The sequence below is a fragment of the Strongylocentrotus purpuratus genome, unplaced genomic scaffold (genome assembly GCF_000002235.5).
Source record: "Strongylocentrotus purpuratus isolate Spur 01 unplaced genomic scaffold, Spur_5.0 spur5_scaffold_1, whole genome shotgun sequence".
In the NCBI taxonomy this organism is placed as follows: Eukaryota; Metazoa; Echinodermata; class Echinoidea; order Camarodonta; family Strongylocentrotidae; genus Strongylocentrotus; species Strongylocentrotus purpuratus.
This window is the reverse complement of record NW_022145594.1, coordinates 5623620-5650993: the sequence shown is the minus strand read 5'-3', so window position 1 is coordinate 5650993 and position 27374 is coordinate 5623620. Positions and strand designations below refer to the sequence as shown.

The following is a 27374-nucleotide window of genomic DNA, read 5'->3' as shown; positions in this document are numbered from 1 at the left end:
TTTTTTTTATATTTTTTATAAAAAAATTAAAAAAAATAAAAATAAAAAAAAATTATGCCAATGGCTGACCTAAAAAGGTGACCTTACCCCCCCCAACGGAACATAATGTCAAATTTTCAAATTTAGAGACCCCCCCCCCCAAAAAAAAAATGTCCGCTTACTTCTTACGAAGAAAAGGGGGCTCTTGTCGACATGAAAAGGGGCACTTATACTAGCTAGAGTTAAAAAGGTCATTTATGAGAATGGAAAATGGACAGTTATTGCACAGGAAAATGGGAACTTGTGAAGGAAAAGCGGTATGTGACAAAATAAAATGGGCACTTATCAGAGTTGATAAGGGAAAGGGGCACTTAAAAAAAATAGGGGCACTTTTTCCTATTTTAAAGGGGCACTTTTGGGAGTACTTCAAAGAGTGTGGGGCACTTGTCCCTCCTCCCCCCCCCCCACTGCTATGACTGCTAACACTATTTACGGTTCAATTGAAATTAATTCTGATCGAAGTGATGGTGGTCAATTCTGTATCCCCCCCCCCCCCCCCCCCCTTCTGCAGGTGTTGCATTTCCGGGTTATAAATGCATCTCATTAGTTATGCATGAATCAACAAGGTATCCGGTACCCCGATCGATCAGAGACGCATGCCATCCAAAACTCGGTGGTAAGTTTACTCCCGAAATCACTTAAAATGAGCATTGATCGTCAAAATTCTTGCCATCAGTATGATGAATTTGATGTTTGGTAGTAACTGTATGATTTCGTTGTTGCTGTTAATGTTTAGTTTTAAGACGTGGTAGAGTTATGTTACGGTGCTCCGTTGCTCACGGAGTCTCGATCATCCAATTTGCACGCATGGCAGGGTCCCCCCTGTATATTATACACATTGTGCATCGTGCCGGTGGTGGTGGTGGTAGTGGTGGTGATGTAAAGAGACAGGCATGCGGTGCTTTGCGCGGGCCTTCAAGCCACGAGTTTCGGCGTGTGGGGGGAATTCGGTGCGGAGTGCTAGTTATCTACACACACGGGGCACGGGTGGATGCACAAGTCAACAATAGACGCACTAAAGTACAATGGCAAAGTTGGGGAGCAAGAACTATTGCAAACAAAAGGGCATAGATCTCGATGTATACCCCCTCTGCCTTTAGTCTCCTTGACATGTATTCAATAATTGAGAGAATAGGCCGAAGAGCATGGTAGGCCTAGCATCAGTGCTTGCATGATGCATGATATTGATAGGCTGAAGAGCATGGTAGCTGGGCTAGGCCTATAGCCTAGCATCATGTGCTTGGTGGTCATTATATCTAGAACATGGGATTGCTGTATATATCTGTAGCTACAGCAGTGCTTAAATTGACATCCGTTTGGTACTACATTTTAACATCAATCACTGATCTGGCATGTGGGTTTCCACTTTCCAGTTGTAAGTAAAGGATTGATGACATGGAGACTTGGGCAGCGCTCCTCACGAAACCGTCATAAGTACAAGTTCAACAATCGTCATCCCATTGAAACGTGAATACACACATTTAAATGGGACGTTGGTGGATCCACCGACATCTAGTACTTATGATGGTTTCGTGAGACGCTGCCCTGGAGACTTTATACGTTGTTCACTTTTTTTTCCATATAGCCTTTTATTTCCATAGGCTATAGCCTATATAAGATTATAAGACGCTAGTTCAGAAGTCTATCCAAAATTTGACTCGTAACTCCGGCGTGGAGATATATTAAAACATAGCTACCCAAAATGAATATTCATCAAATGTCCAAATAAAGGTCATGATTTAAAATTTGATATGTTTGTTGCCTGTTTTGTGTCAATTTTCTTATCTTTTTCGGAGTATTTTTCCTAAAATTAAAGACATACAATATGCACTGTCTCACGGGATTCACTGCAAACTGCAGCACAATATACATACCATACCGACGGTGGGGTGTGGGCGCGCTCGCTAGTGTTAAGTTAGCGACTTTAATCTTAGTTAACGGTCGCTAACTGAACTAACACGCGCGCCCGCACCCCACCGTCGGTACGATATGCAATTGTATTGTGCTGTAGTTTGCCGTGAATCCCGTGAGAAAGTGCATATTATAAGTCTTCGTCTTTAGGAAAAATCCTCCGAAAAAGATAAGAAAATTTACACAAAACATGTAACAAACACCTCCACGCCGGAGTAACAGGACAAATTTTGGATAGACTTCTGAACTAGCGCCAATTATGAGACTATATATATAATATAGATCTACGTATGAATAAGTTAATAAATATTAAAGGGTCTTAGAATTAAAGTAAAAAGTCCTTGAAGTGTATAATTTCCCTCTAAAAGTATACGATGTAGAGATCCTCACAATGAAATGGGTGATTTACAGGAATTTCATATCTCAATCACCTTATTTATTTTTCAATTTTTTTGGTAGCTTCCATCTATCAAACAGATTTTCTATTTATTAGTGATAACAATAATTTATTAATATTAAATAGTAGTAAACAATGATAATGATGAATACAAATAATGAAAGGTGGTTTAGATGGTAATGATATTTATATACATTAATTATAATATATCTGTAAAGCGCTTAGAGACATCATTAATATACAGTCAATTAATCTGCAGTGACCACCTGTATACATGCAAACTGTACAAAGACCACATTTTTTGTTTCCCTTGGAGAACTAGTGCAGATAGGCTTTAAATGATATATTTAGGATTGTCTTTAAAGTTTCAGGGGGAAGTTTCCCCTTCTAATTTTTCTATGAAACGGTAATTAACAATTTAATTATTTTCCAACATTTTCTGTCTAGAGGGACAGCCATACATGTTCAGAAAAATTTGCAACCCTTAAAATCATTTTGATATCTACATCATTGAAGACCTCTTTAACTCCGTCACCAGACAATTTTTGTAAACTTTAAAGGGAGTGTAGACTGAGCACTGGGCATAGTACGACTACGGACAAGGCGACCGCAGTAATCACGTGCGTGCAACATACGCGAAACCCAGGCATAAGGAGAACTTTGGTCTGTTTTGCGAATGCTGACCCTATAGAGATTCAGTCCCTGACCACCGTTTATCAATTCGTTTACGTGCAGTTGTCCGAAAGAAGACGTACATGTAGATGCCGTTAACCAGTATTTGCCAAGCTACACTGCCTTTAAAGGGATAGTTGAGTTCTGTTTTCAGACCGCAAATGCCTTCGAAGTGCATGGTTATTGCTCTTATTCTTATTTTCTAGTGCCCTTTTAGAACCTAAAATTGCTATGAAGGTAATTTTAGACCCCAAAATGTGTGAAATTTAGCCAACACGAGCATACCAATTCAGCGCCACTTAAAAAAAAAATATGGTGACCGTTAATTAATTATTAATTAAAAATAACACTACATGGGCCGGCTGGTTGTGCGTAATATAAGCAATAAGAAAATGCAACATCGGCATTCGATTTAGCTGAAAAACAACGTATAAATGTGTTATTTCGTTTTTTTGATAAGACCGTTATAAAATGATCTTTCTGATTCATCATCTTCCAGGGTTACTCCACAACTATGATGTTTGCATGCTACGGTCCAAGAGATGCAAGCTAGTCATGTGATTATAGACTCACCAGACAGAGTAGCAGGTAAGAACAATTAGGGTTTTATGAATTACACTTGCATGTACATGTAGGCTTCGTAAAAAAAGTTGTAATTTATTTTGAAAACAGAAAAAGAAGAAATATACTATGATAATAATATTGGTGGTTTTATGGCACTAATGACATCATGCAAGGAGCTCTATTGCTAGCTGGGCTAACTATTATTGTGCTCACAGCATGAAATGAATTCTACCATTTAACACGGTGGAGAGTGGGAAATTTAAATTAATGTCTTGCTAATGATGAAGTGGGCGTATATGATCTATCCTTGCTCTTTCCTCTCTCGCGCTGTATCTTTCTTTCCCTTTCTTTTGTTTTCTCTTTCCATTTCCCTCCCATCCTCCCTCTCCTTTCTATCCCCCTCCCCCCAGTATTTCTCTCGCTATCTCACTTATGGTTTTCTCTCTTGCCCTATTTCTTCACTGCACAGATCATCACCAGCCTGAGGGCCTCCAGAACAGGCCGCTTCTCAGATGCAAGAGTGGAGTGTAAAACCGGACCTTCATACTCGAGCCCTGGAAGTCTAGACTGCTGATGCTATGTGCCAGGAATCAATGTCAGACTTAAGCTCCAGAACTTCTAGTCTCTGAAGAAAAGACAAGAAAAATATTCACCTTGATTCTTTGTATTCTGTTCTTCCTACCTCTGTCGTTGTTATTGAAGGTCTGAAACACCTCTCCATTGCCTTGTATGATTGTTTTAATTGTTATTAAAGATATATCTTGAGCAGCTATTGTAAAATTACTACCAATCTGTACATGTGTATGTTGTACTATATAGTATATACTATCAGTAACCAATCGTAATGTAAAGAATTTCTTTATATTTTTTGGTTATTACTTCAAAAATTGCTTGAACGAATGATGTACATTCATAGTTTCTGAATAGTTTCTGACACTTGGTTTTAAATTTCTGGTGACTACAAAGTACTATAGTTGATGTGCAGTGTGTGATGTGTTATGATTCAGGAGGATGTCGCTACCAACAGGAAGATCCAATGTCTGCAGCACATGTGGCAAGTGCTTCAAGCGCCTCGCTGCCCTAGAGAACCACAAACGATTGTCACATCCAAAAGATGAGCACCTTATCAAGGCCAGCTGCCAGCAAAGGATGATTCCCGCCAAGAAAACCGATGGTAAGACACATAAAAAGAAGATCCACAAGAAGACGGAAGTTTCCTTGAAAGAAAGGGTCATCAGCAATCATGACTTGTCATGTCAGCAAGGACCTGAGAGCAAAAGTAGCATCCTACTTCAACAAGGTGTCTCAGGAGAGGTTGGTTTGGCCAGACCCGATGCTGCCATTGGGATGTCACGTCAAGGAAGAGAAGGGCAATATGCTGGTTTTGAAACAAGGTTAGATAGACCTGGAAGTTCCAACGGCTTTGAGGATCACCAGCCACTTCCGGAAACCTCCAGTAGTAGCATGATTGATGGTAATCAATCGATTTATCAAGCTAGGCTTCCTAAGCATCTGAATATCACTAAAAATGTGACTAATGGTACCTACAGCTGCACCGATTGCAAAGCTTGTGTTTATAGTGTAGATTTTCTGTTCAGCCATGACTGCAATGAAACAGTGAATAGGGATTCACCAGAATCCCCATGCAAGGACTGTGGATTGAATGCAAGGGTGTGCTCTTGCAGAAAGCTTGAGTTCCAGCTTGTAGTGAGAGAAAAAGACCCATGTTGTAGCATCTGCGGGAGGGTATTCTCAGATGAGATGGCAAAGAAACAGCACAAATGTCTTCAAACTGATTCATGGAAGTCGGTACGTCCTGTAGGAGGCCATTTTGGTAATGATGTCACCAATGAAGCCAGATCAGATGCGTCTATAGGACTTGCTGACGCACAAAACAAGAACGTACTGAAACCCCGAAATGACAATGCCAAGTGCCCATACTGCAAGAAAATGTTTAGGAATGATCTTTACCTCAATAACCACATGCTTTCTCACAGCGAGCTCCAGAAGTTTGACTGTTTCTACTGTCGTCAGCTCTTCCCAACAGGTGCTGCCCTTAAAGAACACCTGGGGACAGTTCATGTCCAACGGCCAGAGGAGACATTACAGGGACAAGAGGCTGCTGGAGTTGTTTATACAGATTCAGGCTTGCGATGGAAGTGTTCTTTATGCCCAAAGATCTTTTCCTGTAAGAGTAACAGACGGAGACATCAAATGTGGCATTTTGGCATCAGACCACATGCTTGCGAACTCTGCGGGGCTGCATTTCGCCAGCGATGGCAGCTCCAAGCCCATAAGAAGACGAAGCGGTGCCAAAATAACAGAAATAGAACAAAAAATGTACTTTTGAGACTTAGCGATGCTCCGATTAAGCATCCTCACACAGCTGATAGCAGTAACCAGATGGTTCTTAATGGTGAACTGGAAGAAGGAGAGGTTACAGAGAATCTAGCTTCAGACTCTGTCAAGGATATTTATCAGAGAATTTCCAACAGCCAGCCTCTGGTAAGCCCTACACCCGCAAGTCAAGCTCCAATTCCAGAGTTTGCTGCAATTCCTACTTCAAGTCTTTCATCAAGCGTTTCACACAATCCAATGTCTACGAAGTGCCTTGATCAACCTATGTTGGAGCATGTGCCTGAAGAAGAACCTTTAGACTTGACAAGACTAACTGGCCTAGATATGGAGACGAATGATACCAGATCATTTATCTGCCAAGAATGTGGGAAACTCTGCAAAACCAATCGAAACCTCATGATTCATAAGCGAATTCATACGGGAGAGAGACCATACAATTGTAGTCTGTGCAGCTTGACCTTTCGACAGTCCCACCACCGAAAGGCTCATATGCTTTCCAAGCATGGAGTCTATCATCCAGTCCCGAAGGCAAACGCCAAGAAGGAGATCGTAGTTATGACCGAGGAAGGGATCAGGTATAAGTGTCATTACTGCAGCAAGGTGCTGATGTCCAGGTCTGGAAGACGCAAGCATGAGAGATGGCATCTAGGATTGAGACCCCACAAGTGCGACAACTGTGGGAATATGTTCAAACAGCTGCAACACCTCAAGAAACACCAGATGTCATCAAAGTGTAGAGTTTCCCAGATCAAGTTGATTGACACCAAAAATAAGAGAAATTATAATGATAGCAGCAATCCAAGGATTGGTCCCCTAACCTCATGGCATATGATGCAAGTTTTGGCAGAAAACCACCGCAAGAAGAAGGCCCTTGCTGCTAGTGACATTTCTGCTTTATCCTCAGAAAGTGAAGCCCCTCAGGTCACGGATGTTCGCAGTGCAGTAGGGCTTATTAGCACAGAGGAACTGAAAGCAAAAGAGAGAGCTAAGAAACTGGCTGAGGATGCCAGCGAAAAGAGTCGTGACAATGATGAAGATGAAAATGTTGTGGGTCAGTGTTTAGAAGAAATAGGAAATATTACAGACGAAGGAGATAAAGCTGAAACAGTTGGAAGATACGCCCTAGAAAATGATGAAGAAAGTATCAACGGTATATCTATCAAGGAGGAAGTGTTTTCCGAAATTGAGGACGGAGAGATTGTTGATGGGAATGACCATATGTCTTACCAAAATGGTGAAGTTAATGGGAATTTCCAAGAATGTAAAGACTTTGAAGCTGGTGGGGGAAATGATCTCCCTTTGAACCTGACTAATGCAAACAGTCTAGGTGATGTTTATGAGGATCTTGAAGCCTACCAAGCTCAGTGTCATATCTGTGGACAGTATTATAAGACAAGACAGAACTTGAGCATCCACATGCGAATCCATACGGGAGAGCGCCCACACTCCTGCTCCATCTGCTCCAAGAAATTCATCCAACCGCATCACTTGAAGGCACACCTGAAGTCCAAGCATGACATCGTCATGGTCACCCCAAGCAGGCCAATCAGGCAGGAAGAGATCATCATGACCCAAGAAGGCATCCGCTTCAAGTGCCAGTTCTGCCCCAAGCTGCTGTCCTCCAAGAATGGACGCCAGAAGCACGAACGCTGGCACTTGGGGCTGAGGCCACACAAGTGCGATGTCTGCGGCAAGGCCTTTAAGCAGAGCCATCATCTTAAGAGACACAAGGTTGGAACAGCCTGCATCCCGCTTGACAAGCAGCCAATCAAGGAAGAGTGTCCGTCTCCACCTCCGTCTCCACCTCCTTCAGAGCCTCTACTCAATGTACCACTGAATCCATCTGCTCCTCTTACTGTTTTGCTACCAGTGACCATTCGTGCTGCACCGGCCCCTGTTCATACGGACCTTACTGTAAAGGAAGCACTGCCTGGGCAATTGCCCTCAGAAGGAGCCCCCACGAACATAGAAACGGCCAGAGAGGTGCCCCTTCAGATCCATCCACCACCTGAAGCAACCAAAGACATGACCCCTCAGGATCTCTCAATGCCCTCTTCTAAATTAATAGATCTGCACTGCTATGAGTAATATTTCAGTCTTTGCTCTGCCAAATATTTTCTCTCCTTTAATTAGTCCTACTGTATCAATCATCTGTAGAGTGTATTATCCAAACTAATAGCAGATGAAAAATTGCTTCTGACAAGTTAAGCTTCCCAGTGATATTCTTTACACAAGACGTAAGGGGTATGAGTTGTTGAAGTTACACATGAACTGTTTCTAAGGCAAGGTATTGTACACACATTGCTACCAGTGTTGTAATGTATTTTTAATTGTGCCATCTTTCGGTGAAGGCATACACAGAGCAATATTGGGTCCCTGTACCCACGCATCATTGTGCATGCGCCATCAGTTGTGATGCATTGTGGGACGTGGCTGTCAACACATCTGGACATTGTAAGCAGCAGATGGCAGCATATGTAAATCTGAAGAAGTGTCAGTAGAATACCCTGCCTTAGTTTGAAAGGGGAGGTTTTCATTTGCCTTGTTTTTGAGAAAGTAGACCATATCTGATGCAGCAGCTATATTAGAGTGTATTATGTCTGAAATTGAGATACTAAACCTTTATGATTTCATGCTATACATGTCATGTAGCAGTTGTTGTCTGATGTCAGCTATTTTCAGGTCTTTTGCAAGGGCATCTCTCCTGTACTTGAGTTCCTAGCGACTAACAATTGTAGCTTGGTATCCGTTTAGTGTGTCATATCTAAATGAGCCTTTAGTTGAAGAATGATCTATTAAAATAAGCAATTGTCTTATGCTACCACCTTATGAGTGCTTTACACTTTAAACTTCATGCGCAAGCATAATGTCCTTGCATTGTAAGCCTGAGTAGAACTATGCCCAGTGTTTATTTTTTCGCTGTACCAACAGTCAGTAGCAAATTTTAAACCTGCCCTTTTCACCTAGGCCTAGAATCTTCATTTGCAGTATATAATGTAAAATATATTTCTTTGGACACTATCGATGTTACTTTCAAGTTTCAAAGTGTTTCAAGTTTCAAATCTGCATTGTTGTCAAACTTCTAAAAGGTACTGAAAAAAATGTTACCGTATTGTAATTATTAGCAGTGATATACACTGTGTATAACGGTACTTTTATCCTGCAGTACTGTTTTTGTGAATGTACTTACAGAAATTCTGAATCATATTTTTACCTTCATATTATTTTCTTTGGAATATACATATGGACAAACTGATTAGATCTGCACTTTATAACTAACAGGGTTTTTCTTGAACCATTATACTTTCAAGTTTCAAAGTGTCAGAATATGCTTTGTCAAACTTCTATAGGGCAAGGAAAAAAAGGTACAGTACTGTCATGATGAGTAATATACATTGTCTATCCTCTTTTCCTACAGTACTGTTTTTGTGAATGTACTTCATAGAAATTCTCTTCATATCATATTCTTTGGAATATACCTATGGACAAACTGAATAGATCTGCACTCTATAACTAACAGGGCTTTTCTTGAACCATTATACAGTACTTTCAAGTTTCATCAAAGTGTCAGAATCTGTGTTGTCAAACTTCTATAGGGCAATGAAAATATGGTACAGTATTGTTATTATAAGGAGTGATATAAACTCTCTATACTTTTTTCCTGCAGTACTGTTTTTGTGAATGTCTTCATAGAAATTCTGAATCATATTTTTACCTTCGTATAATGTTCTTTGGAATATTTTGAAAAAAAACTTCATAGATCTGCACTCTATAACTAACAGGGCTCTTCTATATGGTAATGAAAAAATGGTACAGTATTGTTATTATTTGGAGTGGTACACACTGTCTATACCGGTACTTTTTTCCTGCAGTACTGTTTTTGTGAATGTACTTCATAGAAATTCTAAATCATATTTTTACCTTCATATAATTTTCTTTGTAATATTTGGAAAAACTGAATTGATCTGCACTCTTTAAGTACTACAGTTCAAACAATATAGCATGATCTTGTAAACTTTTAAAGAGGTCAATTTTTCTTCTATAGTAATAAACAGTAAGGAAATGAAGGTGTACCAGTCACCTTACAAATATTGAGAATAGCAAGAAGGTATGAATAATAAAAGCAACTTCCAAGATCTTTACCTGGCATTCTGTTAGGAGTATGAAGAAAATAAAGGATAACGTAACAAAAGCTGCATATATGGCCCTCATGGAACCCAAGGCGAACTTGGGTTCTGTGCTTGAGCGTATGTGTGTGTTCACTTGTCTTCTCAACGAGACGTTTCACTGGAATATATCTTTGTACAAGTAGTACTTGAAGCTCCTATTTTAATAAGGTATAGCCATATGTAACCCCTTACATCAAGAACAAAACATGATCTAGTGATTAGTACACTTTAAGCCACATTAATAAATGTGTGATGAGTTGAACAATATGAATTCTTGATATCTTGAGTAAACTGCAACCATTTTAAGCTGAATTACAATGTAAACAAAGTTTAAATCTGTAGCAGAATCTGAAACGAATAGTTGTTAACTTGTTATAGGTCTAGAAATGATCAACCATTACCTGTAATTTGTATGCAAATTATATTCTTCATACAGATGATAACATCTTTTTGTGTGTTGATACAAGTGATATTAATTTCAATATTCAATACCAAAATTCAATAATAATTCAAGTGACCTTGTTATTTCTGTATCTTTCAATTTTAAGAGTTTTATTCCTGATGATTATATCAAAACATGAACTTGACTGTATTTTTATGTAATGATCGTGTTCACATACAATGTATATTCAAATGCCTTGAAAAATCTCTTTTTTTTTATATAGATACAAATAGATACAATGTCTGTAGATATATGCATAGATTAGACTAATTATGATGGTCCTTTACAGTGTGTACATGTATCATAGTACCATATGTTCTTGTTAAAAACATTCAAAAAGGCTAGCTCAAAACAAGTACTATAGAGACCACAAATCTACTATATGCCTTTAAAAAAGTGAGAAAGAATTTTTTAAGTTGTGATCACGAATTGGGAGCTCTGTGATGTACATTGTGTCTTGCGAGCTCCACTCCAATTTGCTCAGTACATAACATTTCATAAACTTTCATTATTTGTTATTGATGACGAAATTGATGTGTTTTTCCATACAGGGGTTGTCTTGTATATTTAGGGTGCATGTATGACTGAACGTTTCTAGAGGAAAACTAGTTGGACTTCCCCTTTAGGTCTCTTTATCTTCAGAGCAGTCTTTAGAATTATAACACATAATTATATCAGTAGATCGGACAAAAATCTGAAGTAGGAGATGAATGTTCATGTGCAGTTTCAATGTTCTAAATTATCCATTGAATTACATGTCTTTCAAAATGCCTGCAGTGTATTCTGGATGAATTTTATTGCAGTTTTTCTCAATACATGTATTTTGTAAGTAATGAAGTTTAAAGATATGCTGTCCATAATTGGGGGGGGGGGGGGGGGGGGGGGGTCAGTGAATGGCGTCTAAATAATACAAAATGTGCTCGATAGTAATGTTACTGTTTAAGATGCAGAATGATGTGTAGTTATCTGTTCGGATTTGTACAACTACTTTAGTAAATACATGTATACACAATGAAAATATACCGTCTGAATTTCAGTCGATCACTCCGATCCAGGCTGAATAGCTGGGGGGGGGGGGGGGGTGTTGATTTGATTATGTACTAAAGATAATGTAAGGAGGCACATGCCCCTCTGGTACCCCCTGGATCTGCTTCTAAAGTTCTAAAATCAGTTATTGCTGCCAGAACATATTTTGTGTGTGATTATAAATGTACATTCTTACTTTCTCAACGAGTGTGTATCGAGAGCAGGAAACGGTATGCTACAATCTATTTTCTAAAATACTTCTTGATTTTGTGAAGGGAAAAAATATGAAATTCTAATTATCTGTGAACTTTAATGAAAAATAATTGAATTTATTGTGATTCTATAACTTGTTTTGAATAAAGTTATACTTTTAATAAAAAAAATTAAAGTGTGTCGGATTGTCTGTTCCAAAATGTTTTTCATGTAAAAGGCTTGCTACTTGATTTTCCACCCATGCACTCTCACCTCCTTTCGCTCTCTCTCTCTCTCTCTCTCTATCCCTCTCTTCGTTTCTATCTCTCTCTCTCTCCCTCTCTATCTTCCTTTATCCCTGTATGATTTGTATATCCTAGTCCTACTTGATACTTTTCTCTTTCAATAAAATCATGAATATGTCATATAGCCTTCCAAATTGTATTTGTGCTCTGCATTAACTTTTCCCTTATGTTAGTTATCTTTTTTCTTCTTTCTTTTTTCTTTTCCACCTCTTTTTCTTTATTTGCTATGTCTTCTTTTTCATTCCTTCTATTTATTTTTTATTCTCCTTCACCTTCTTCTTCTTCTTCTTCTTCTTCTTACTATTATTATTATTGTTATTACTATTACTATCATCATATTTTGTTATCATTTTTATTATCATTTTTAATTACCTTTTTTCATTTCTTTAAGTCTTAAAAGGAGTTAAAGTCAACAAAGCCTATCTCATAGATGAACGATTGCAAAGAACCAAAAATGATTTCCATCCTTTACTTTCTAGTTTACGCCAAATAGCAAAAGTAACGAGTTAATCGTCCACCTGCCCACCTCCTTTTTTCTACTATCTACTATTCAGAAAAAAAGAAAAAGGCTGTGATGAACATTTTCATCAAAAATTGTAAACATAGTATAAAGCCCTGCCTCCTAGTTGGATAAAAGTCCGGATGAGAAACTCGATACTTTTGTTATTTAGCCTTATGTGTAAATGCTAAGTGAGGCCAGGCCTACATTGAAACTATTCCTTCCGTTCACGAACTTCAAATATTCAATGAATTTGTTATTATTATTATAATTATTATTATCATTATCATTGTAATTGCTATCATTGTTGTTTTCATTATTTTTTTATTAACATTATTTTCATCATCATATGCCTAATTTTATTTTATTTTATTTTATTTCATTCATTTGTTGTTATATAATAATCATGACTTTCATGGCTACACATAATTGTAATGCCCTTTTTCTTCTTAGTTTACAAAATAAAAAGGAAGATTTAGACAATGGAATGGAGAATCAAGGGGCTAGCTATTGCATCAAATAATCCCAGACACAACCAAAATTAGTAACAGATTTAATGAATTTGACATCTTTATTGGAAGTTTCCTATATATCTCTCCTTCTTTGATGGATTTTTCAATTCTCAACAGTTTCCACATTTTTTATTATTTTCCCGAAGTTTTGATAATCTAAACAAGTGGTCAAAACTTCATGGGAGAGTCCATTATTAATTGGTGCAAATTATTGCATTATTTTGGAGCTGTCCTTTCACCTTGTTTGCATATCATCAATATTCATTAGATTTTGGAGCAGCCCAACGTCACCGACACTGTTATGTCATAAACTACGCGTGATTCTATTGGCTATATTTCATCAATAATCTAAACACCATTTACAGCTTGATTTTTCGATTGTGTTTCAAAAATATGTATTTAAAGAATATCAAAGGTAATATATAAAGTAAATAAAGAAGTAAAATGTAAAAGAAATTGTTCAGTCAATCAGGAAATTGATGAAAATGTGAAAAATAAATGCGATGGAGCCTTTGCTTGGCACGAGCATCATCCAATGAGATTTCAGCTTTCATTTGGCTATCGAAGTAACCGAATCGGGCGCAAACAACCTACGACAGAGGTGAAGGGTAAGCAAAAATACACCTCATATTTCACAATTTTCTGACTTCTTATTACTCATGTTAAATATTTATTTCCTGTGAGAGGTTAGTTCTAAGAGTTGTATGATGTTACCAGTTTATATCATGTTACAGATGAAAATGTTCGCCTAAAATTCGGATCACAATAACGCTCTACGAAAACGTCGTCATGACCCACCCAAAATAATTTGCACGACCCATCTTGTGGAGATGTTTGCACTGTTTTGAGAGCGAATATTTGTTTATAACGTCAGAAATATCGATTTTAAATATGAAATATGCATTTAACAAGTGTTGATGATGAGATATATTTTGTGTGTGTGGTTTATTTTGGTCGAATTTTTCCTGAATTAGTGTCTTTATTTACACTGACTCGTAGTTAGTGATCCAGAAATGGGGGAGTTTCTTTATGCAGCGGAGTGAACAAGATGGCGAGAAAAAAAAACACGTCAATAACATTTCTTGGTTTAAAACGCAGTTGACATACCTCTTATTATGCTTAATTTTATCATTTTGTTTTTTATATAATCAAAGTGTGCCATAATTTGACAATTTTTCGAATTCGGGAGTATATAACTCAGAAAATTACTTCTCCATATGTCCCTCGAGCGCGATCTGACTGGGGCTTTCACGGCTGCTTTGCTTTTGGAGGCGTCCATTTTCCTCGCCCAAATGAATGCGCTCCCTATTTTCTGTAATGCCGTGCATGCGTGCAAACTGTTGGGCAGCGGACCGCTGGGCATGAAGTTTTCGTGACATTGGACCAACCTAGGGAAAATGGACCACCCCGGTCCGGATTGTATCCATTTACACGAATGGGGGTGTCTTATCTCTGTGATATAGTCTAATGTGTTAGCTAGCTTCAAGTTCAAACTGAGCTAGTTAACCGAGTTTCTTCATCACTTTCTGGAAGCAATTAATTAATTATTAATAGGCCTATAGACTAATAATACAAATAATCAAATTAGAGCAATGGTCATGGACATACAATGTAGCTAGCCTATGGCTACCGTATAGCCTACTAGGCTATAGACCCCTAGGCATACATTAGGCCATGTAAAATTGATTACATGTTGATCGTCCGGATTTTTTGAAAAAGAGGAGGAGGGTGTACCATGTTATTTGATATTTGATATTTCAAAATGGCCGCTCAAAATGGCCGCTCGGTACATTTTCCCTGACAGTCGAGGCTATTTTTTTTCAAGATGGCCGCCGACAATTTTTTTTTTTTTTTTAATCAGAAATAGAGCCATTTTAGCAGTGTTTTTCATGTTTTTTTTCTTTCAAAAAAATAAATAAATAAAAAAAAAATTAATTTTTTTTTTTTTTTTAAAATAAAAAAATAACAAATAACAAAAAATAGGAGGCGGCCCCCAAAAAGGAAGCGGGCGGGGACGATCAACATGAAATCAATTTTACATGGCCTTATTAAAATGGTCATTAACAAAGAAGTCTTGATTTTCATGAACAAATTTGATGAAATAAAACAATTAAATTAATATTGACCAAATTTTTTTTTTTCTTCAAATAAATCTATCTGAAACTGAAAGCGAAAGACTGAAGTCATCATTTATTTATTTTTTCTTCTTTTGCTTGTATTTTAATTTCGATTTCAAATTTTGTTTTTTCTTTTTTTTCTTCTTCTTTTAAAAAAAACATTTTTCTTGCTTTGTTTTATTTTTTATATTTTAATTTTTAGAAGATCCTAGATCTAGATCTATACTGTTATACTTTTTTAGTTACGGATAGTCTGACCTCGATCAAGACAAAAGTACCCACACTACTAAAAGATAGATTAAAAAACATAAAAATATGAATAATACAATGAATTAGTGATCAATTTAACTCTGTATACTATAGAGCTCCTATCGAGAATTATACCCCCCCCCCCAAAAAAAACAAAAAAACAACAAAAACAACACTTATGGTAAAAATAGAAAACCTAGAGGTCTACATGAAATTGCATTTAAATTATCAGTAAAACCTAGTTTCATATTTACTCTACCCAATCCGAAAGAGCTCCCATGTACATTAGAGTAATTTTTTTTTACTCCATGGTGAAATAACTTTTGTCTCTTCATCTTTTTCTCTCGTGCAGTTTCACAGACCATTCTAGAGCTCTGACAAGCCGTAGCGTTCTCGGTTACCTGACGTCAGCCTTCCCGTCTCAGAGACAACATGGAGGCTGATGGCAGAGAGCTAGTGTGGCCGCCACACGCTGGTGATAACCAGCAACTGCAGCAGCATCATCCTGTCAGGAGTCCTATGCAGCATGATGGAGTATCAAGCTCTGACAACACCTTAGAACTACATGTAAGTCACAATTTTATGAAGTTGGAATTGTTGTGTACACTTGACAGATTGGTGTTAAAACATACTCACCAGAGATGTCTGTGAAAAGGGTTATTCTAAAGTTTTCAATTTCATAATGTAAATGAAATGTTCTTATATATGTATATTTAAAAAAAAAAAAAATTGTGGGGGGGGGGGGGGTGAGAGAGACAGTAGGGCCTACCCTTTCTACCCTTATCTTTTTCTTCAGATTGGTACATAATTAGCTCCTTCAAGGACTTATATGAATACTACAACTTATTATTATTTACATGTAATTCTGTTTAGCTACAGCCTCCATCTGGTGAGGGTACAAGTGTAATGGTCTCCAGTAGACGTGCTCCTGCCAGAGACAATCATCCAGAAAGTCCAGAATCCACCGTCCAGGGACTTGGAGAGGCAGTGTATAATGAGGCAACAGCAGCAGCAGCTGCCCAGGGAGAGCAACAACACACACCAGGTGAAACATTAAAGCCCCACTGTACTACTTGTAGCTAATTGCGCCCTCTATTTAGCAAACAATGCCTAATCGGTGCCTGTTGTTAATTGAGAGCTGATTTGATGAGATAAGATCACCTGTCAGTGATCTTGCAGGGAGGTCTAATTCCCCTGGCCAAACTAGTGCAGAAGGCTTTAAAGCTCTGACACCATTTCAGATTGGTGAAATTAAATCTAAACAAGTCCCTTTCCAACATGATTTATATTTGTATGATTTACTGGAACACTTGTATAAAACTCTACAGTCACTCCAGACCAATAGTGATTAAAAAATTACTTGTGTTAATGTAGTAGCGACTCTGAACATGTTTCTTCCTCACTTGAATTGCAAGTCGAGGATTGGTCAGTGTGTATGAATTTATATAAATTAACTTTGCATTTAGGAATATTTGAATTATTGTTATAAATATGATTTGACTAGAATTTGCATGCAGTTTGGATATACTCTAAAAGCCTTTTAATCAGACCAAAATCTGACTAAGATCCTGATTGTGATGAATACTTTCATACGTTTCATCATGTCATGTATATATCCCATTATTTTGATAGACAATGAGGCAATCCCTATAGCCGTCACCATCCTACCAGACTCCAGCTTATCCCACCACCCTGTCCCCACCCACATCATCACCATGGATACCGCATCAACAGCAGACCAATCCCAGCAGAGAACAGAGTCCAGGGACCTGATGGAGCTCTCCACTGCTCAGATCAGCGTTACCCTTAACCCAGCATCCGTGGCACAGATCATGCACAATGGTGAGATAGGTTTAGTTAATGTAGTGGTGGTTATTTTACCAGACTGCTAAGAAAGCATAAATGCTTGTTAGTGAGCAACCAGAGGACCTACAGCTTTAGGTCCTCTCCGAGAGACCTGGTAAGGAGGATTAATGCCTTACCAAAGGGCACTAGCGCATCGCCTTGGTTTCAAACCCGGGTCACCGAATTACCGCTCTACCGACTGAGTTATCGCGCCTCATTGAGAAGCTACACAATACACATGCCTTGTTCAGGCTTCTCTTCACAATTAAGGAGGTGCGATGGCTCAGTGGTAATGATAATAATAATAATAATCTCAAGTTTCAAGTTTCAAGTTTCAAGTTTTATTTACACACATTACAAATATGACATGAATATAAAAGAGTGAACAGAATATGGCGTTACAATAGAAAGATGGGGTGACCTTGGTTGAAAGCAAGGCTTGTGGATTTAAGGTCCCTCATGAACAATCTGGTTTTATATAGTGCTTAATACATCTACAATGTCTTTAAGTGCTTTACAGATATACTTTTACCCGGTCATTGGATTCAGTGCTTGCCCGCACACACTGTGTGCACAATCTCCACTCCCTAGGGAGCATTCCAGCCAGGCATTATTTGACGCTCAAAAACTGTTTGACCAACAATGGCGGTTGCATCCTACCGGGTACCCATTTAGCACCTGGTTGGAGAGTAGCAAGTGCAGGTTAATATCTCGGCTAATGATATAAGTGCTGTGTCGCGATTCAAACCCTCGACCTTCGCATCTCAAGTCAAGCGCCTTAAACTACTCAGCCATGACACTCCTACTTAGAGCAGTGGTCTCGTAACCGGGAAGTCCCAGGTTCGAAACCAAGTCTATGCGCTAGTGCCATTTGGCAAGGCATCAATCCTCATTAGGTAGTCCCTTGGAGAGGATTTAAAGCTGTTGGTCCCCTGGTTGCTTACTTAGAAGCATGCAAATGCTTTCTTAGCAGTCACATAAAACAAACAAACAAACAATTTTAGTCTTGTGTGTTATGGGCCTTGTTTTTTTAACAGTTGCACTTGATGAAAATTGTTGTTGATGCAAAATTGAGATAGATATTATAATTGTAAATCTGAATAGGGGTACAATTGGACCCTCCCCGAAATGAATTATGGTTATGAATTTGATGGGCTAGTGGGCACATATTTCTGTATGTCAACTAGATTCACTCTAATAGTCTGACTTGAATTCTGCATGGGCTAATCAAGTCATCACAACATTTTTACAACTTCCTCTGTTACTTCTTTTCTTGATGTTTCTCCTCTTCGTTATTCTGACTTTATGTTATATTATGTTTTCTTATTTTTGCTGCCCAAGCAATCTCATATATATTTCAATATTGACAAATCAATTGTAACTGTATTTTATGTTTGAAATATGCAATGAGTCTTTTAATTGTACACATGACCAATTCAGCCATTGGACTGCGACACATGTTTTTAATAAACCTTGAATTGAATTGAATTGAACTACTCATATCACTCATAGATACAGTGTCTCCCTTCAATTTTCAGTTAGTCAAATTTAAATAATTCAATAGAGTATGGTTTACAAGTCTTTTCATTGATTTTGAATATTTCACTAATTGCTTCGTTAGGGCAAGTAAATTCTGGACTTGTGAACATGATCAACAGCATTAAACCTGAGGACATAGCTGGCCCATCTGGGTTGAACCTGGTCCCCAATGTACCAAGGAACAGACCTGAGAGGAAAGCCTCCAAAGCGGTCCATCAGCTACTCCATGATACAGAGGAAGAGGATGAACCACCGGGAGGTAAGGTTTTCCACCATTAGCACTTCAGTTGCTTGCTATGCTTTATTGCACAGTTGGAAGTTTACCACATGTGCAACTTTGCACAAAACAATAGGAATAATAATAGTTTGTTCTTTTGTTGCCATTTCAGGATCGCAGGCCCTCTCAAAACGCTTTACAGATATATATTATTACCCCGGTCATTATTACCCCGGTCATTATTACCCCGGATTAAGGATTACCTGCACACAATGTATGCACATTCTCCACTGCCTGGGGAGCATTCCAGCCATTATGATTTGAATCAGCATTTTATGCCTTTGAAAATAATTTTTACAACATATTTTCAAGGATGTTCAGGGCTTTCCATAATTTTGAAGTCCAACTTAGAGATAAGTTCAACTTAGGATCTTTGTGTAACATCCCCCTGATGTGACAATGCCATTTATTCCCCATTGCCACTCATTGCAGCGGGTGATGACCGAGACCCTGTAGATGAGGAGGAGTTCTTACGCCAGGGAGCCATCCAGACCATTGCAGATAAACCCATCATCTCAAGGGCTAGGGCCAGTCTGCCTCCTATGCTACAAATCTTCAAGGTCGAGGATGATGAGATAGGTAAGCAAGCAACAATTTAGGGGGAAGAGAGTGTGTTTAAAGGGTTAGGGTATCTTTGTCTCAGATTCTGAAACAAAATCCTTGAATTGGGTTATGCAGCAATCATAATTATTAACCTTTAGGTCAGTCAGGAACCCCATGAATTTTACAAGCCGATCGCCTGACTATCAAGATATGATTGGAAATCAAAATTTCAAAAACTGTTTTTTTTTAACGGTTTTCATAACACTATAGTCTATCGGGGAAAATAAGTATGATAAAACTGGTCACTTAAAGATTTTTTTTTTTAGGCACTTCATTATCAATTTGAATCACAATTTTTTTAGGGCTTCAATATTACACCATATCACAGGCACTGATAATAAGTAGGGCCATGCATATCAGATTAAACATTGGTAAACGATGTATTTAGGGTTTTTAAGGGGGAGAAAAAGGGTCAGTCTGCCTCTTATAGTCAAGGTGTAAGAATCTTTATTACATCTTTAGGAAGAACCTCTCATTGAACTTATGATTGGGGAGGGTGATGAGGGCAGAGTTCTTATTTAATTCAAGTCTGGGACTTGTGCCAAAATCAGGAAAAATCAGGGAATTTCATCGGCTTCAAAATCTCTATATATTGTCTCTTGTCCAGTTGGCGTATCAACCCCATGATTGGCTGTGTTGGCTTTTCAGTGTAAAAATCCTGAAATTCTGAACCTCCAATGCAGGACAAATTGTAAGAATCTAATTTTGTTTTCAGAAAATGCTGGAACCCTGTGTAAGAATTTATAAACACTTTTTGAATGAAAAAGAAAATCATATTTTATTAAAATGATGAATGAGTTATGTGTTATGTTGATTTGATCATTTCAGGTGTGTTTGCAAAGAGAACCATTTCAAAGAGAACTCAGTTTGGACCTCTTGAGGGGAGAATAGTCACCAGAGATGAAGTCCCGAAAGACCACATGACATGGAATGTAAGACTAGTACCCCAATGATGTCCGTTAGCTTTTACCTACGATAATATTATTATACAAATAATACATGTTTGCAAGTGCATTAGTGAATATGGATAATTCCAAAAATTAGGGACCCACTTCGTGACATTTTTGGTGTCCCACTAATACATACGGAACCCACACGTATTTGTGGCTCTGAGTAAAGACTTAAATAGTGGGGTGAGATTGTTAAGTGATTCCTAAGCACATTATACAATCTATCTGCACTTGAGTTGAGGCTCTGGCTGTATGCATCTATGGTAGGTATGCTTTCGTGTTAAACCAATCATTTGGTTAGGATTTAGAAGTGAGTTGTAACTGTTGTATAATACATCTTATTGTACACATTAGTGCTGTAACACACGGATATCTCCAATTCCGTTTAACCGCCAGTCAAAACCGGACGGTTTTCGGTTAAACGATTAAAAAAAAAAAAAATGTCCAATTGAAAACGGAATCCGCCATGGGCGGTCGGATACCAGACGGTTAAACGTTTGACTACAGCACTAGTACACATGGTACAGCATAATGTGTCATGATGTTTTCAGGCAATAGCCTGAATTCAGGCCCTAGCGAGTTATTTTCAGACCATAGTTTAGGCTTTTTTTGTGTACTAAATAGCTCATTCTAAGTGATTTTCAGACCCTCTGATCAATTCTAACTGGCATCCCTGTGTTTTCTCTCTCTCCCTCTTCCAAACACTTGTAGGTGAAGCGCAATGGTGAGGACATGTACATAGACTGCGCCGACGAGTACGAGTCTAACTGGATGAGCTTCATCCGGCCCGCTTCGTGCTACTCAGAACAGAACCTGATAGCATTCCAGCTCGGTGGTACAGAGATCTACTTTGCAACCATCAAGAACATCCCACCAAGGACGGAGCTGAGGATATGGTATGCCAAGGCGTATGCAGAGACTATTGGGGAGAACATCCTAGAAATAACCGCAGAGGAAGCCGCAGGTAAGAAACGTTTTAGAAAACTCTACAGAAAACTTTCATCAGTTGGGGATAATGATAACATGTAGTTTTTAAGCTTCTACCAACCTTAAATTTGTTTTGCAAGCTTTCATCCACTCCTGTGGACTTTCTCCAGCTAAGTGATCAGTCTGAGTCACACGTTTGCAAAAGGAAAGACGTATTAGAATTAGTCTAAGTTCTGGGAATGGAGTCGGGGTGTCACCGGAAGGGAAAGGGAAGGATAGTATTGACATAACCTTGCAATTATCAAGATTATAGTACCCAGGAAGGATATAAGGATCTGGGCCGGTATTCAATTCATTACTTAAAATAAGTAAGAAATCTACTAAGTAAATCGCTAAGCTAAGAAGTTAAATTATCTTGTATTCAAATCGCATTTTAGACTTTTACTTACCTGCGACAAAATCTAAGTGAAATAATTACTGAAAGGCATTGTGACTTCACACGGTCAATCAGAAGAAATCATCTTAGACATTACTTACTGCAGAGGAAACTGCAGGTAAATGAAGAAACATTAAAAAACTTTTCACAAGATTGGGAAATGATATAAGAGGCATACCGTTAGGAAAAGGGGGCAGGGGTATTTAGAGATCGATGTGCAACCGTCCAGCATATCCAAATAGGAGAGAGCTTAGGGTCTAGTATGCCAAGGCCTATGCATAGACCATTAAAGCCCCACTGTACTACTTGTAGCTACTTGCTTCCTCTATGTAAAAAACTTCCCCAATCGTTGCCTGTTGGTCCCCAAAGATCCTCTTTTTTCTTATTTTAATTGAGAGCTGAGTTGATGAGATAGCCACCTGTCAGTGACCTCGCTGGGTGGTCTAATCCCTTCTGGCCGAACTAGTACAGACGGCCTTTAAGAGATTAATGAATTTGTTTTGATTACCATCCTGTATGATGCCATAGATTATAAAGACTTTATTAAGTATCAATATCCGTCAAGCATCATTCAGTGTAGTATTTTTTATAGAGCTTGTTTGAAGCCATCACTGGTAATGTAATTTCTATGTGTCTCTCTTTAATTGTTCACAGAATTGCAAGAGAAGGAGAACACGTGGCCCTGCTTTGAGTGCACACGTAAATTCCGAACCTCTGAACTCCTCCAGAAACATCTGTCCAGCCACGATGCCCCGGTTGTTAAGAGTCGAGGCCGGGGCAAGCGGGGTAGGCCACGAAAATATCCAGAAGGCTACAGGCAACGGCAGCGCAAGCTTGCTCAAGCCAAACTGGAACATATGAAGTCAGAGACCAAGGAAGAGTATAGCTGTGATTACTGTGATAAGAAGTTTCCACGGTTCTACAGTCTACAGCGCCATCTAGTGATGCATTCCGGTGAGAAGAACTTCACATGTGATGTTTGCAATAAGACATTCGCCCATATCTACAACCGCACAAGACACATGCGCCGGCATAAAGAGAGGGGAGAGTTCTCAGGGCCGCTTCCCCCGCTAAGACGACGGAAATCAGACCAGCCCACAGGCGACGGAAACCTGTCATTTGCTTGCGAACACTGTGACCTGGAGTTTGAGAGTAAACGCATGTTGAAGATTCATGTCAGCCTTCACTTTGATGAGAATCCTGAAGCAATGAGAGATGATGGTGAGGAGGAGGAGGAGATGGAGGATGAAGATATGGAAGATGGTGAAGTGGAAGAGGAGGAGGAAGAGGAAGATGAAGAAGATGAATTGGAAATGAAAAAAGAAGACATCAACCATGAGAACAGAGATGATGGAATTAGAGAGGATGGAGATGATGTTCCATCGGATGTTCATGCCAGCCAGGAAGGTCAGAAACCTGTTGATGGTGAAGGAGATGCATCAGCTAGTGCTGCAGGACAGGCTGCAGCGAAAGAAGAGGAGGAGGAGAATAGTGGAGACACTAAAGGAGGCTTCATTTGCCCTACCTGCACAGAGGTGTTTCCATCCCAGAAGGAACTGGCACTACACGCTACTGACCATGGTCGCAGACAGGGTTCCACTGGAGAGTTTGTGCTACGCTCCAGGACCCGCCCTACCTACAGATGCAGAGAATGTTTCAAGGTGTTCCGAATCAAGGTCCGATACAATCGACACATGGACCTCCATTCTCGGGAGAGGAAGAAGACTGTTCAGTGTGAGTTCTGCAACAAGTGCTTCTTGAACAATTCAGCACTGTCAGTCCATCTGAAGACTCATAGTGGGACAAAGTACTACACATGCCCTTTTTGTGCTGATACTTTTGATCGCAATGAGCACCTCAAACTTCATGTCCAAACCCATGCATTCAATGGATTCTATACCTGTCCCCACTGTGGCAAGCGCTTTTCAGAATATAACCACGTTAGGAAGCACATTCGAGGTTTCCATTCCATGAAGGAGTTCCCCTGCATGCACTGTCACAAGATATTCCCCCGTCCAGATAAATTAAAGTTGCACATGCTTCGTCACTCTAACCAGAAGGACTTCCTCTGCGCCAACTGTGGCAAACAGTTCAAAAGGAAAGACAAATTGAAGGAGCATATGTCCAGGATGCACAATCCAGAACGGGAGCTGCGGAATAAGTTGGAAGCTGAAGAACCGAAGAAGATGCCCTTCAAACCAAAGATTCCTCCCTCTGAAATGACTGCCTTTACTTTCAAGTGTCGTCCATGTACCTTAGGGTTCAAGCGTAGGGGGATGCTCGTTAATCATCTTGCAAAGCGCCACCCAGAGGTTGCCCCTGATACCGTACCAGAACTTAACCTGCCAATCGTCAAACCAAACCGCAACTATTTCTGTGCATACTGTGAGAAAGTCTACAAGAGCAGTAGCAAGAGGAAGATTCATATTGTTAAAAATCATCCTGGAGCTTCTGTCCCTCCAAGTCTCCGCCAAACCAAAGGTGACCCCAACAGCCCATTTGGTAATCCACACACAGCGCCTGCAGGGACAACAACAACCCATTACTTTGCCTGTGCACATTGTCCAAGGCAGTACAGTACAAAGGCTAAAATGATGGATCACGTCCGCAAGAAGCACATGGAGCCTGTCCAGGCAGCAGCCATGATGAACAATCCTCAGCAGCTGACAGTTGTCCAGGAGCAGACACCTGTCCAAGCGGAAGGTCAGCAGCCTGGTTCCATCACGTTGGTGGCACAAGTACCAGAGAACATCCAGCAAGCTGTACAGGAGGCTTTGTCTCAGAATCAGACACAGCTTACTGCAAATGATCTTCAGCACATCCAAATAGCCACCGTCAACCCTGATGGAACCACAACCCTACAGCCAATTCTGCAGCACATCAGTGGGCAAGTTCTTGGCGGCCAGCAGACATTACAAGTGGTTGTTGCACCTCAAGGTCAGAACGATGGTGCTTCTGTCAGCACTGAACGTAGTACTGAAAACCAACAAACTATTCGGTACATTGAAACGAGTCAGGTGCCTGTTGTGCAGACAGAGTCTGTGCAAGCTACAGATCTGCTAACCCAGGCGATGTCAGAACTCTCACAGACCATCAATGAATTCCGCCAGCAGCCCAATGCTGATTATCAGAACCTAGCCCAGAGGATTATACATTCCCAGCCTGGACTCCTTGGACAGTCGACCTTCCAGATTTCTGGCCAGCCTCAAACCATCACTGTACCTGTTTCCATCCACGCCAACCAGGCATCCATTGCCCAGAATCAGTTGCCCCAATTGACTGTCACCCAGGCCGCCATGGCTGTTAGTCAAGCCGCACTAGGTATCAGCCAGCCTGTAGGTCAGGTTGCAACAACAGTTTCTGCCAGCCAACCAAACGTGGCCGAGGTGACGCAAGTCGAAGGAGGCCCTCAGACTATTGACGTCAGCCACCTTCGGCAGTCTCCGACACACTTCCAACAAGCCACGCAGCTCCTGCAGCTCCAATCCTCTGCTCAGAACATTGTCCCCATTCCTTCATCCATCATCCAGGCTCAGTCGCAAGGGCACCAACAACAAGGGGTCCAGGTCCAACCAGGTCAGGTGGAGATCCAGGTCCAGAACCAACAGGGACAGACCCAACAGGTCTTCCTAGCTAGGAACTGGAACAACTACACACAAACTTTCAGATAACATGCTTTATTTCCAGAGCTCTATCACACTGTAACTGAAATATTACATAATCATAGGCTCACATCAACATGAACCAGGTAACGAGTGTAATTGTATGATCAACTGAAATCATTGCAACAAATAGCTTGAGGGCTTTAAATATATAAATGGGTTTTAAACGTTTGAACAAGTAGAATATCACACCAGTTGGCAATAGGTAGATTTTTATAGAGGCTTTTGTCCCATGTTGGAGAAACCTTGTTAATGTGGAATGTAGGATGAGAGATGGTCAAAGACAGTAGAATTACAATTTGGAGAATCATGTACATTCTTAATATTTAGAAGTTGGAAACAGTATTTGTGTAGATTTAATAGGCAATGAATTCATTCATAAAATTTACTAATTGTTTAGAAACTTTCATGAATTTTGTAGGTGCTTCAGATTCTTGACATTTTCATGGTGTGAAATGATGGGGGGAAATTGAATTGAATTCTCAACAAATTCTTGCTGCAAAACAAATGTTTTATAACAGTTTGCAAAGTGTTAAAAATATTTAGAAAGTTTTTGTTTTTTGTTTTGTTTGAATAATAATAATAAATAGTTATATATTTATTTTGAAGAAAAGAATGTTTACGGATTTCATATCATGACTAAAAGAAGAGAGTGATCTCGCCTGTCATGTGATGGGTCAAAAAAGACATTCTAAATAATGATAAAGGCAACTTATTAGTACATGTACTTGAGTCGACTCACTGATATAATATAATATAATGAGTCGACTCTCTAATATAAGTCCTATGCTCAGAAGATATCTGTGTGATCTTAACAATTTTCCTCCTTTTTTTAATCCATGTTTACCACATGAATATCTCATGTACCTCTTGGGTAATCCCTCTAAATCTTATTATTTTTCATTAGGGTGATTAGTCCTGTTTGACAATGATCAATTTAAAATTGTGACATTTCAAATAATTCCAATTTGAATTCCTGTGTTAACTTGTGCACTTTAAAGGCTTATTCAGATGAGGTACTGTAAAAAAAAAAAGCTGCCATGTTTTCATGTTTGTTTTGAGTTGTAAATGAATGGCAACTGTATGCAACATGTTATAAGATACAGAAATTGTAAAACATACTTCACTGTAACTCATGTCTGAACAAACCTGAACACAGGGTGATTGCTGCTCTTGCTTTAAACAGAAGATTTGACATGATAGGCAGTCATTTGTTTTAATGTTGTATCCAACAAGCGTTTGTACATGTAAAAATTGTCGCTATTATTTTGTATATATACAGAGGAGAATTCCTTTCTTATTTATAGTTGTAAATATGGGAAATATTAGAGTGGAAGTTTCTTATCTTAAAGGGATGAACAAATTTGAAATTATTTAGTTTTTCACTTTCTCTGAAATCTTGTTTTTTGCTTCTAGTGCATCCACATTTTTTGTTAATGGTGTATAGATAAAAGTACACAAATATGAAAGATGTGAAATTGTAGTTTATCAAAATGTTATTATAGAATTATATTTTTCCTATATTTCTTTTTTACAATTTTTTTTTTAACGATTCTTACATTTCTTTTAAATTTTTATTTTTTAAATGTTTTTTTAATCGTTATAATTTTTTTCCATTTTTTTTTCTTCATACTTTTTCCCTCCACAGGGATATTATTGATTTTCATTTTCAACGAAATTAAC

At 39.0% G+C, this 27374-nt stretch overlaps 2 protein-coding genes across 3 annotated transcripts; both read left to right on the top strand.

Annotated features, from left to right (window-relative positions):
* The first annotated feature begins 556 nt into the window (after positions 1–556).
* Positions 557–8984, top strand: LOC105445717 (zinc finger protein 845-like). Its single transcript, XM_030977565.1, has 3 exons — positions 557–655; positions 3519–3607; positions 4053–8984. Exon 3 carries the CDS (start codon positions 4595–4597, stop codon positions 8027–8029), a length of 3435 nt encoding a protein of 1144 aa, XP_030833425.1. The 5' UTR covers positions 557–655; positions 3519–3607; positions 4053–4594; the 3' UTR covers positions 8030–8984.
* Positions 8985–13617: 4633 nt separating this feature from the next.
* On the top strand, positions 13618–26782 carry LOC591744 (PR domain zinc finger protein 10). 2 transcript variants are annotated; one of them, XM_030977564.1, is made up of 9 exons: positions 13618–13694; positions 15805–16019; positions 16332–16497; positions 17085–17294; positions 18919–19095; positions 19546–19692; positions 20545–20648; positions 21378–21630; positions 22684–26782. In XM_030977564.1, the coding sequence occupies exons 2-9, from the start codon at positions 15885–15887 to the stop codon at positions 25698–25700; spliced, it is 4209 nt and encodes a 1402-aa protein (XP_030833424.1). In that variant the 5' UTR covers positions 13618–13694; positions 15805–15884; the 3' UTR covers positions 25701–26782. The 2 variants fall into 2 exon arrangements, with proteins under 2 accessions (XP_030833424.1, XP_030833423.1); XM_030977563.1 differs by having other exon boundaries at positions 16326–16497.
* Positions 26783–27374: the final 592 nt, after the last annotated feature.

Excerpts from the sequence above, each read along its gene's own strand:
- LOC591744 (XM_030977563.1), top strand. The coding sequence starts at position 15,885 with ATGGAGGCTGATGGCAGAGAGCTAGTGTGGCCGCCACACGCTGGTGAT. Across the intron at positions 16,020-16,325 it reads ACAACACCTTAGAACTACAT|CTACAGCCTCCATCTGGTGA; the intron begins GTAAGTCACAAT and ends AATTCTGTTTAG. Across the intron at positions 19,096-19,545 it reads AGAGGATGAACCACCGGGAG|CGGGTGATGACCGAGACCCT; the intron begins GTAAGGTTTTCC and ends CACTCATTGCAG.
- LOC105445717 (XM_030977565.1), top strand. The coding sequence starts at position 4,595 with ATGTCGCTACCAACAGGAAGATCCAATGTCTGCAGCACATGTGGCAAG.